At 44.8% G+C, this 12038-nt stretch overlaps 1 protein-coding gene across 4 annotated transcripts in view; it reads left to right on the top strand.

Moving 5' to 3' along the window:
• RAD50 (RAD50 double strand break repair protein) overlaps positions 1 to 12038 on the top strand; it is a 168414-nt gene that overhangs the window by 111933 nt on the left and 44443 nt on the right. For all 4 annotated transcript variants that reach the window (XM_073651197.1, XM_073651195.1, XM_073651193.1 and 1 more), the window contains 2 exons: positions 3350 to 3539; positions 7989 to 8115. In XM_073651197.1, the coding sequence (XP_073507298.1) occupies positions 3350 to 3539; positions 7989 to 8115 (317 nt within the window). The remainder of the gene's footprint in view (positions 1 to 3349; positions 3540 to 7988; positions 8116 to 12038) is intronic.

Below are 12038 nucleotides of genomic sequence, written 5' to 3'. Positions count from 1 at the left end.
ACCTTTTGGACTCTCGATAGCACCGAGAGTGTTTACAAAGGTTATAGCGGAGGTGACAGCTTTTCTCCGAATCAAAAACGTGGTGATTGTTCCCTACTTGGACGACTTTCTGATAATAGGGAAATCGGAGGACCACTGTTCCTCTCAACTTTTAGAGGTCAGGACAGCTTTACATCAGCTAGGGTGGTTGATAAATATTAAAAAATCAAAACTATCCCCCTCAAGGACTCAGATCTTTCTGGGCTTGACCCTAAATTCCCAACTCCAATCCTGCTTCCTCCCGGAAGACAAGGTTTGCAAAATAATCAGCCTGGTCTCAAGGGCCATAAAGTCTCCCGTGATGTCCCTGAGACTGGCAATGTCCCTACTAGGCTCCATGACTTCCTGTCTCCCGGCAGTCAAATGGGCCCAGAGTCATATGAGGCTTCTTCAGTGGGAGGTCCTGTCAGCACAAAAATCCTTCAACGGACATTTAGAAAAAAGACTATCTCTTTCTTTGGAGACAGTAAACTCCCTCTCCTGGTGGACAAACAGGGAGAATCTGACCTCAGGCTTACAGTGGTCCAGACCAGTCGACCATACAATTACAACAGATGCAAGTGGCTCCGGCTGGGGGGGTCATCTAGCAGATCTCTCAGTTCAGGGCTCTGGCTATTTCACGAAATATATGCATCTTCGAACCTAAAAGAGCTTTTGGCAGTGGAGAAATCCCTGATAGGCTTCCTTCCCCACATACAGGGTCGCCATGTCCAGATCAGGTCCGACAATCGGACGACAGTAGCTTATATAAATCACCAGGGAGGAACAAGATCTCGCTCCCTTATGGTAGTGGCAAACAGAATCCTGCAACTAGCAGAACAGCATCTCCCATCCCTCAGTGCTCTTTACATCCGGGGGGTAGAAAATTCAAGGGCAGATTTCCTCCGTCGGCACACTTTAAGACAAGGAGAGTGGGCTCTAAACCCGATGGTCTTCCAACAGATTATCCAGCTATGGGGGTCACCGGACATAGATTTGTTTGCCACCAGGGCGAACAGGAAGGTGGAGAGATTCTGTTCACTAAATCCAACAGAGAATCCCTATGCTGTGGACGCTCTCCAGATACCCTGGAAGTTCGGGAAGGCCTACGCGTTTCCACCGATAGTAATGATCCCGGCAGTTGTCAGGAAAATTCGGGAGGAGAGAGCGAGGATAATTCTGATAGCCCCCTTTTGGCCAAAGAGACCCTGGTTCTCCCTGCTTCGCCTAATGTCGATCTCGGATCCCTGGGTCCTGCTGGACAGGCCGGACCTTCTTATCCAGGGGCCGATATTCCATGCGCAAGCCAAAGGTTTCCATCTGGCGGCTTGGAATTTGAGAGGTTGTTACTGAGCAATAGGGGGTTTTCACCAGGCCTAGTTTCCACCCTATTGGGTAGTAGGAAGCCCTTAACAACTAAGATTTATTCCAGAATCTGGGGAAAATTCCTGGATTTTATAGACTCCCCTTTGTCGGATAAACCTCCAATTAAAGATGTCCTAGAATTTTTACAAAAGGGACGTGACCTGAGGTTAGCTACGGGAACCCTTAAAGTTCAGGTGTCCGCCCTAGGGGCGCTCTATAATTGTAACCTGGCGCGGGGAACAGATGGGTCTCTAGATTCATTAAATCTTGTTCCAGAGCTAAGCCAGTTCGGGCTCTCAGAGTTCCTCCCTGGGACCTGAATTTGGTTTTAAACGCACTCTCTGGCGACCCATTTGAATCCCTGTGGGTTATCTCTCCAAAGTTCCTCACCCTCAAAACCATTCTCTTATTGGCCCTAACATCGGCCCGTAGGGTGAGTGACCTGCAGGCCCTTTCTGTTGATCCCCCATACACCCAAATTCATGAGGACCGGGTCGTCCTGCGTACAGATCCGGGATACCTTCCAAAAGTAGTATCCAGATTCCACTGTAATCAGGAGATTGTGCTTCCCTCTTTCTGCAGTAACCCTAAAAACCCCGGGGAGGTTAGGTTCCACAATCTAGATGTTAGAAGGGCATTACTACAGTACATAGACATGACTAGTCAGTGGAGGAAGGACGAGTCCTTGTTTCTGGCCTTTCAGGGGAGTAGGAAAGGTCACGGGGTATCAAAGGGAACTATTGCTAGGTGGCTTAGGGAGGCCATTTGTCTAGCTTATACATCAACAGGTGTTCCGGCACCGGACGGTATTAAAGCTCTTTCCACCAGAGCTGTAGCAAACTCCTGGGCAGAGAGAGCAGACGTCTCGATTGACCAGATATGTAAAGCTGCTACTTGGTCTGCACCATCCACCTTCTACAAGCACTATCAGTTGGATCTATCCTCCTCTGACCTTACCTTTTGGGAGAAGGGTACTTCAGGCGGTGTTCCCTCCCTAGGGTGCTCATATTCTCCAAAATTCTCTCAAGGTGTGCTGTCATGGGTGAGGGGAAAACACCAAGGTTACTTACCGGTAGCCGGTTTTTCCTGAACCCATGACAGCACCCGTAGTTTTCCCCCCCTGTCTTTCTCACGCCCTGGTGAAGCACTTTTTGGGTGAATATATATATATATATATATATATTAAAGGTGTTGGTTATGTGTCTAACCTTTTCTGGAGGTCCTCTCAATGCTCTGTAATCCAACTGAAGCGAGGGAGAGGTACCGCCCTTTTATTTCAGACGGTTTCCTGTCCTTGGTGGGGCGGATCCCTCTCTCAAGGTGTGCTGTCATGGGTTCAGGAAAAACCGGCTACCGGTAAGTAACCTTGGTGTTTCTTAATGTGATCAAGTCTGGAGGAAGTTTTCCGTGGTCGTCCACTTCTAGGTTTGTGAGCTGTTCCATAACCTTCTTTTTCTTTCTTCAATATACATGACTCTTGACTCTGAGAACAGTTGAATTCCATAGCTACCTCTTTTTGCCTTCACTCTCAGAATAATAAGCTTCCTGACATCTGGTGATACATTTGGCTTTGTCTTTGCCATGTTTTAACCTAAAAACACACATATAAAAAAAAAAATTAGGCAAAATTCGACTACCCATGACAAAATATGCAAAACATTTGGACAAGCAAATGTTGAAAACTAACACATAAAGGGATAAAACAATGTCAAACGCAATTTTCGTCCTTATAGCTGACAACCATTGGCTTCTAATTTATTAAAAGCACCAGGAAAATGGCATCACAACAACCTGACAGAAGTAATCACACTTTAAAAAAAAAAGCAAAACTTTTGTAAGTAAAACTGATGGAGTCCTTGTCCTACTGAAAAACCTCAAGGAGATTACCCCAAAAGTTTAAACAAGTATATTATTGTATGAAGCATTGTTAAAACACTTGTTTATAAAATCTGTATTCTTTTCTTAGACAAATGCTTAATGAACTTAAGGAAAAAGACATCCCAGAACTAAGAAACAAGCTGGCATCAATAAATAGGGAAATACAACGACTTAAAAATGATGTGGAAGAACAGGAAACTCTTATAGCAACATTTATGTCTGAAGAGGAAAGTGCCAAAGCCTGTTTGCAGGACATTTCCCTCATGGAAAGATATCAGGTAAATGATAATAGGTGAGAAAAGTTAAATGCTTAAAGCAAACGTATCATCGTAAAATGACTTTTAGGGGAGTATGTTCCCCAATAGATCTTGGAGGTGCTGCTGTTCTTCTCGTGGTAACCATATTTGTGTTCTCTGCTTCTCCTGTTGCTACTACAAAATGATTATTAATGTGGCTGTATGAGGGGCTTAGCTAGTGGAAGAAGAAAACACCTACCGTATTTTTCGGACTATAAGACGCACCAGACCTTAAGACGCACCTAGGTTTAAGAGGAGGAAAAAAATAAAAATAAAATGTAAGCAAAAAATGTGGTCATGATGCACTTTTAAGGGGGAGGGGGTCTTCTGCTGACACTGGTATAGGAGTAATACTGACAATATCCCCCATCCTAGTATATATGCCCCCCCCCCCCCTTCCTTTTATACGTGGTCCCCATCCCCATCCTGGTATGCATGGCACCCCTCATCCCTATCCTGGTATGCATGACACCCCTCATCCCTATCCTGGTATGCATGGCACCCCTCATCCCTTTCCTGGTATGCATGGCACCCTTCATCCCTGTCCTGGTATGCATGGCACCCCTCATCCCTGTCCTGGTATGCATGGCACCCCTCATCCCTGTCCTGGTATGCATGGCACCCCTCATCCCTGTCCTGGTATGCATGGCTCCCCTCATCCCTGTCCTGGTATGCATGGCACCCCTCATCCCTATCCTGATATGCATGGCACCCCTCATCCCTATCCTGGTATGCATGGAACCCCTAATCCCTGTCCTGGTATGCATGGAACCCCTAATCCCTGTCCTGGTATGCATGGAACCCCTTATCCCTGTCCTGGTATGCCTGGAACCCCTAATCCCTATCCTGGTATGCATGGCACCCCTAATCCCTATCCTGGTATGTATCGCCCCCTCATCCTTACCCTGGTATGTATGGTCCCCACAGCAATATCCTGGTATGTATGCCCCCTCATCCTTATCCTAGTATGCATGGTCCCCCTAATCCCCATAATGCTGCACATAAAAAAAAAAAAAAATAAACACTTCTACTCACCTCTCTTCTCTCCTCCAGCGCTGCGTCCTGTCTGCCAGCACTGATCTCTCCATGTGAGCCGCGCATGATGTCACTGCCATGCGCGACTCACATGGAGAGATCAGCTGCCGAAAGTCACTGCTCCCCACGCCAGGACTGTGTGCGCGGGGAGCAGTGACTTCACTCTCCTTCATAGCCGGCACACAGCGGAGCCGCACTGCGGCTCTTGCTGCTGCCGGCTATCTCTTGTGCCCGCTCATTAAAGGGCATGAATATTCACCCACGCCCACGGTCGTGGAGAGAGGTTGAATATTCATACCCTTTAACAGCGGGCACAGGCGATTCCGGCAGGAGCCGCAGTGCGGCTACACTGTATGCTGCTATTAAGAAGCCCATGGGGCGTGGGGAGCAGTGAATATTCATCTTCTTTAGCAGGGGGGACAATGTAGGCTGCAGCGGGTGGCTGCTGCCTCCTGTGCCCTGTTCCTCCACCGCTACCGCTCCCCCCCACACCCCATATATATATATATATATATATACATCTCCCCAACATTTGGACTATAAGACGCACCCCCAATTTTCCTCCAAAATTTTGGAGGAAAAAAGTGCGTCTTATAGTCCGAAAAATGCAGTACTTAGTGTCTTCCTCGTAGCAGTACCTACTATATCCCATGGTTTCTGTGTACCTCAAAGAATGTGATGATAAAAAGATTTTCCTGATGAAAAATTTTACAGTTTTTATTTTTTTCATATCACAATCTGTATTTTTTTAAAAATAAAATCTTGCAATTTCTCACTGGCCACTGGAGCTATTTTGGACTCCTATTTCCTTTCAGGAAGTCTCAGTGTTATATCAGGCAGGATTATAATAATTGACACCACCTTTAGGCTGTGTGCCCACTATGTGTTTTTTAAGCGTTTCCGCAGCGGCAATTCCGATACAGAAACGCTTAAAAAACGCTGGGTAGAAGGTCTGCCATGTTCCCCAATGATAATCCACATGTGCTGTGCACATGCTGCAGAAATTTCCGCTGCGGGTTATCATTGCGGAAAAAAACGCAGCGCTACCAATTATTTTGCGGAAGCGCTGCGTTTTCACCGCCATTGACTTGCATTGGAACGCATGGAATCCGCAGCACTGCATCTGTACATGCGGATTCCATGCATTTCAATGTGCGGATGGTACCCGGGTGTGGAGGAGAGGAGACTTTCCTTCGGACCCGGGTACCATAGAACCTGTAAAAAAAGAATAAAATAAAAAATAAATATTATACTCACCTTCTGATGGCCCCCGGTGTGCTTGTCTTGGCTTGCCGGCAGCTTGCGGTAGACTAAAGGACCTGCGCTGATGTCATTTAGTCATGTGACGGGTCATGCGACCGCTGACGTCGGCTGGTCCTTAAATCTACTGTGAGCTGCCGGCAAGCCAAGACAAGCACACAGGGGGTCATCAGAAGGTAAGTATTTATTTATTTTTTAACATTCTTTCTTTTGTCTTGGCTTGCTGGCGGCTCGCGGTATATTTAAGGACCTGCCGACGTCAGCGGTCGCATGACCCGTCACATGACTAAATGATGTCAGCGCAGGTCCTTTAGTCTACCTCAAGCTGCTGGCAAGCCAAGACAAGCACACCGGGGGCCATCAGAAGGTGAGTATGTATTTATTTTTTACCATTCTTTTTCGGTCACAGTATATAAATCCATGCCAGCTGCATGGATTTATATAGTGTGACCAAGTTGTCAAGCACTTTCCAAGTGATGCTAAAATCGCTTGGAAAGCGCTTGTCAACCCGCATGCGAAAATGCATGTGAAGAACGCTTCCCTTCCGCTTGTCCCTGGCAGGAAAAACACATGTACAATCCGCATGTACAATCCTCATGCGTTTTTTCTGCCAGGGAGATGCAGAAACACTCAGGAAAAAATCTGGAGTATTTCTGCGTCATAGGCACATAGCCTTGTACACAGCTGATAACATGGGATCCAACAATCACAATAGGTGAGCATACGGCTAACTGCTCCCCCTCCCTTCACAATTACCTTTGCACATGCTCATTAGATGCTTCAATACAAAATGTAGTGTTTGAGAACAGGAAGTATGAGTCGAAAATAACTGCAGTGGCCAGTGTAAAAGTTGCAACATTTCTCTTTTTTTTTTCCCCCTATAATAAAGACCATGATGGTATGAAAAAAACAGTACCCCAAAAAATTACATTGATCTTAAAGACCTGATTTAAAGAGTAACTAAACTTTCTACTTCATTTTTCATAATTAGCAGGCACTTGAATTACCTGCAGATTGGTGGGGCGCCAGGTCCTGAGAAACCCGCCAATTGCGCAATAGACACCTGAGAAGTGCTCTGCAGATAGTTTGAGCTTCAATGCAGACAGGAGTACGGATTCAATAAAAAGCATAGGCTATGTGGCTGCTATACTTTCTATTGAAACCATTTCCACCTCTGTATGTGCCTTCACCTAGGCGCTGGTTGCTTCTGTCTACTGAGATGCAGACTTTACAGGGGTCGCTTGCACGATTGGTGGGGATCTCTGGACACAGACCCACACCATTCTGCAGGCAGTGCATATGCAAAATCAAACAGAAAGTTAAGTTACTCTATAATAGGACATGTTCTGATGACACTTTCCTTCGAATTGCTGTTTTTACAACCTTTATCCGCATAGTCATAATGGATGCTGAATAGAAATAACTATACTCAAATTATTAATGTAAATTCTTACACATGTTGCAGTGAGAAAGTTATAATAAAACAGTTTAGTAGTTTATCCTGCAGAACCCACACACACATAAACAAGCCTTCCAAAACTGCTAATTTGCTTCAAACCCACATGCTGCCACAAATTTCCTGCCACATGTAGGCTGCATTTTGTCCAGACCACAGCCACTATGTGCTGACTAGCTTGAGTGTATTCTTAAAGCAGTACATTTGCACTATACATGAAAATTAAAGTGATCGTCAGGCAGCTGCAATCAGATGCAGCCGGAACGCTCTGGCATTTAAGCAAGAACATACTTTGAAAAGAGAACCAGGAATGAGGTGGCTGAAAGAGTCATCGAGTATAACCACCTCTGGCTCTCTCCGACTTGGCCTGCTGGACTTGTCTCTCCCATTGTGTGTACTGAGAGAGATTTATCAATAAAGCAGAGCCAGATGGGAACCTGCATTGGTGATGCTTGTGACATCTGTTGGATGAATGGGACCCTATAGCTAGGAGCTTTTATATACATTTTTTTTAAATACTTAATTTGATCATTGGTCAAATTATTTGTTATTCAAGTTATTTTGATATTGAATAATTTAAGGCCTTAAGTTTAATACATTTACAAAATAATGATATGGCTTGTGGATAATGTTTGCATAGGACTGTTTCCCATGTTTTTTTTACTTGAACTCTATTATAGATGGAGTTAAGAGAGGTAGAAAGGAAGATAGCACAGCATGCCACTAAATTGCATGGAGTAGACCTCAGCCGCACTGTCCAACAGGTGAACCAGGAAAAACAAGAAAAACAGCATAACTTGGACAATGGTGAGGACATGGTGTCATGTGCCAGTTTATGTTCTTATTTGTGCAGCAAAAAAACTAAAATACTTTATTAACATGTGAGAGGCTTGAAGGCTATGGATACTTTTGCACTGTTTTTTTTTTGTATTATTGTTCAATTCATCCCTAAATGCAAAATTAAGCAAATTTTTATATTGCCTTCATTAACTCCTTCCTGCAAAGTTACATAACTGTATATGTGGACTGTAGGTCGGTTACCGAAATCAGTTATGTCCTGTGCAAAGCACAGATTTAACAAAGGTCAGCTGCAGTGAAAATTGCAGCCTGAGTTGCAGTATTGTATAGGCCATGAATGTTTACTGTGTAATACATACATAGGCTAGTTATAAATAAATTTAATAATGGGGTCATCCCATCTTCTCAGTTCAGGATTGCACACCTCCTCACCTTCCAGACTCTCTGCTTGCCACGGGGCAATGCGCTACTGTTGGATTGACAGGTCAGACCAGTGGCATTCATGCATCTTTAGCCAGAACTGTACACTCTGGATTTGGCTATATGAGACTGCTTTACCTCTGCAGCATGGGAAGAGCAATATCACTGAAACTGGCTAAGATTGGTTCAAGTGATACTGGCTTCACTGCATAGCTTATAAGCTCATTATAAAAGAGCTTGTAAGCGGTGCAAATGTTCAGCCACTGCTGCTAAACCACAGCAGTGGCTGATCCCCTTAGGACAGAACAGTAAAGTCAAAGTAAGTAAAAGTCAGAGTATTGGCAATTTCAGAGGAATGGAGGGGAATTTGAAAACACTAGTATGTTACAAAGGTGCTTGTTTTTATATCTTGTTATATCTAACAAAAATCAATCAATGAAGATAGGGATAACTGTTTAAATAACAGAATACCCTGAAGGCATATTACAATCTTGAAACATTAAGGAATAACTCCAGGATATTTTACAAGTAGAGCCCCATTCAGATGTCTTTTTTTTCACATTTGTGTTCTATCTGTGTTTTTCATGGATGTAACACCTACCCATTACAGTCTACGGGCCTGTTCAGAAGTCCATGTTTTATTGGTGGCTGAGTGGTTTGCAAAAAATCATGGAGACATTATTATTATTAATTTATATAGCGCCATTGAAACAAACTAACAATGATAGACTGGTACGGAGGGAAGAGGACCCTTCCCTTGCTGGCTTACATTTTACAGGAATGGGGAAGGATACAGTAGGTTGAGGGGTTGCAGTAGCTCCGGTGTTGTTGAGGTGGCAGCAAGTAAGGTCATAGCAGGCTGTAAGCTTGTTTGAAGAGATGGGTTTTCAGGTTCCGTCTGAAGGATCCAAGTGTGGTGGATAATCGGACGTGTTGAGGCATAGAATTCCATAGGACGGGGGATATTCGGGAGAAATCTTGGAGGTGATTGCGTGAGGAACGAATACGTGTGGAGGAGAGAAGGACGTCTTGGGAGGACCGGAGATTACGTGAGGGAATATATCGGGGGATTAATTCAGAGATGTACGGAGGAGAGAGGTTATGGATGGCTTTGTAGTTCAGTGTTAGTAGTTTGAACTGAATACTGTGGGGAAATGGGAGCCTGTGAAGGTATTTGCAAAGGGGCGTAGCAGAGGAGTAGCGAGGCGAGAGATGGACCAGTCGTGCAGCAGAGTTAAGGATGGACTGGAGGGGTGCGAGAGTGGTAGCAGGTAGGCCACAGAGGAGGATGTTGCAGTAGGCGAGGCGGGAGATGATGAGGGCATGCACAAGCAGTTTAGTAGATTGAGGGTTAAGGAAAGGACGGATTCTGGAAATATTTTTAAGCTGGAGGCGACAGGAGGTGGCGAGAGCTTTGGGTGTGGGGTTTGAAGGACATGGCAGAGTCAAGGGTTACTCCAAGGCAGCGGAGTGTCGGTACAGGGGAAAGAGTGATGTAATTTATTGTGATAGAAAGATCAGGTGGGGAACATATGCGAGATGGGGGAAAGATAATGAGTTCAGTTTTGTCCACATTGAGCTTGAGGTAGCGGGAGGAGGAGGAGGATATGGCTGCTAGACATGCTGGGATTCTGGACAGCAGAGAGATGACATCTGGGCCAGAGAGGTAGATCTGGGTGTCATCAGCATACAGATGGTACTGGAAGCCATGGGATTTTATGAGCTGTCCCAGGCCAAGGGTATAGATTGAGAAGAGTAGGGGTCCTAGGACAGAGCCTTGAGGGGACTCCAACAGAGCGGGGGCGGGGTGAGGAGGGTAGTGTGGGAGTGAGAGACGCTAAATGTGCAGTTAGAAAGGTATGAGGAGATCCAAGATAGGGCAAGGTCATTGACGCCAAAGGAAGAGAGGATCTGTAGTAGGAGGCAGTGGTCAACTGTATCGAAAGCAGAGGACAGGTCAAGAAGAAGGAGTACAGAGAATTGTCTGTTAGCTTTGGCTGTAAGTAAGTCATTGGTGATTTTGGTAAGGGCAGTTTCGGTGGAATGGTGGGGGCGGAAGCCAGATTGTCGTTGTCGAAGAGGGAGTTAGATGAGAAGTGAGAAGAAAGTTCAGCGTGAACGTGTTGCTCAAGGAGTTTGGAGGCAAATGGGAGCAGCGATATGGGGCGATAGCTGGACAAGGCGATTGGGTCAAGGGATGGCTTTTTGAGGATTGGCGTGATTGTGGCATGTTTGAAGGCAGCGGGGAAGGTACCAGAAGATAGTGATAGGTTGAAAAGATGGGTGAGGGATGGGATGAGTGTAGGGGTGAGGTTGGGGAGGAGGTGGGATGGGATGGGGTCGAGTGCACATGTGGTGAGGTGTGTTTTGGAGAGGAGACGAGTAAGGTCTCTTTCCATGATGTTGGGAAGGGAGGTTATGGGAGTAGGGCAATGGTATGGAAAACAAAGGGGTTGTGGTGGTCAGACAGTAAAGATTTGCCGTGTTTGGTCAATCTTGTTTTTGAAGTGTGTGGCAAACTCCTCAGCAGAGATGATGGAGGTCGGAGGGGGCAGTGGAGGGCGGAGGAGAGAGTTAAGTCTTGAATAGCTGTTTGGGGTTGTAGGATAGGGAAGATATGAGGGTTGTGAAGTAGGCCTGTTTAGCAGAGGTGAGTGCTGATTTGAATGCGAAGTCGTCGTCGTCTTGAGTATGTGTTTTCTTCCAATTTTTTTAAAAAATTCTGTGGAGGCAAGGTTGTAAAGCAATGTCTGACTTTCATTTGTTCATTTTCATAGATTTTTAATTTATTATTACTTTTGTCAGATTCAAGTTATTTCTGTGACCATTGTGGGTTTTTCTTTCATTAAACGAGGGGTACCAACAATTTTGACCACGTGTGTATATTGCCATTAAGAGAAAAGGGGTCGTCCCTAAAATGTCACTTACATATGCACATGCTTGCTTCCCTGCCACATCATCTCTGCATAAATGTTGCCATGCAGACTAAGACTAATCCAAAACCAGTAACGTTTCCATTTAGATTATTGTATTAAGTGTTCTTTACTGTGTCTGTACTTGTTATAGTAAGTTGGATACAATTCATATAAAGGAATGAAGCATTGATTAAATGTTTTTATTTTCCATGCATTATTTGTGAACTATCAGAATGGCAGTAAAGAAGAGATCCCAGTTTTTGTGGTATTTGATGCCTATTGGTCTATTGTTGTATATTACTTACACATTTCACTTAGATATGACATAACATTGCAATCAGATAGAGTGCAATCAGTTAGAGTCCAACTTCTGAGGCCTCTGCCATTCACAAAACCATTGGCACAAAATTCCCTTCCGTATTTCTCCTACAACATGCTACTCCCAGTGAGCCACAACCCAGATTTATTCACTTGAAAATTTGTGAAGAATTTGCAGCAGATAAATAGTGCAGAGGCTCCTCTTTTATCAGCAGCCATCCAATGACTCAATACACCTTAAACTATTAGCTATGGGTGAGTATTTTAACACACTGTATA

Source organism: Phyllobates terribilis, unplaced genomic scaffold, assembly GCF_046119375.1.
Source record: "Phyllobates terribilis strain yellow unplaced genomic scaffold, ASM4611937v1 Scaffold_11__3_contigs__length_659146591, whole genome shotgun sequence".
NCBI lineage: Eukaryota > Metazoa > Chordata > Amphibia > Anura > Dendrobatidae > Phyllobates > Phyllobates terribilis.
This window is presented reverse-complemented; position numbering and strand designations above follow the sequence as displayed.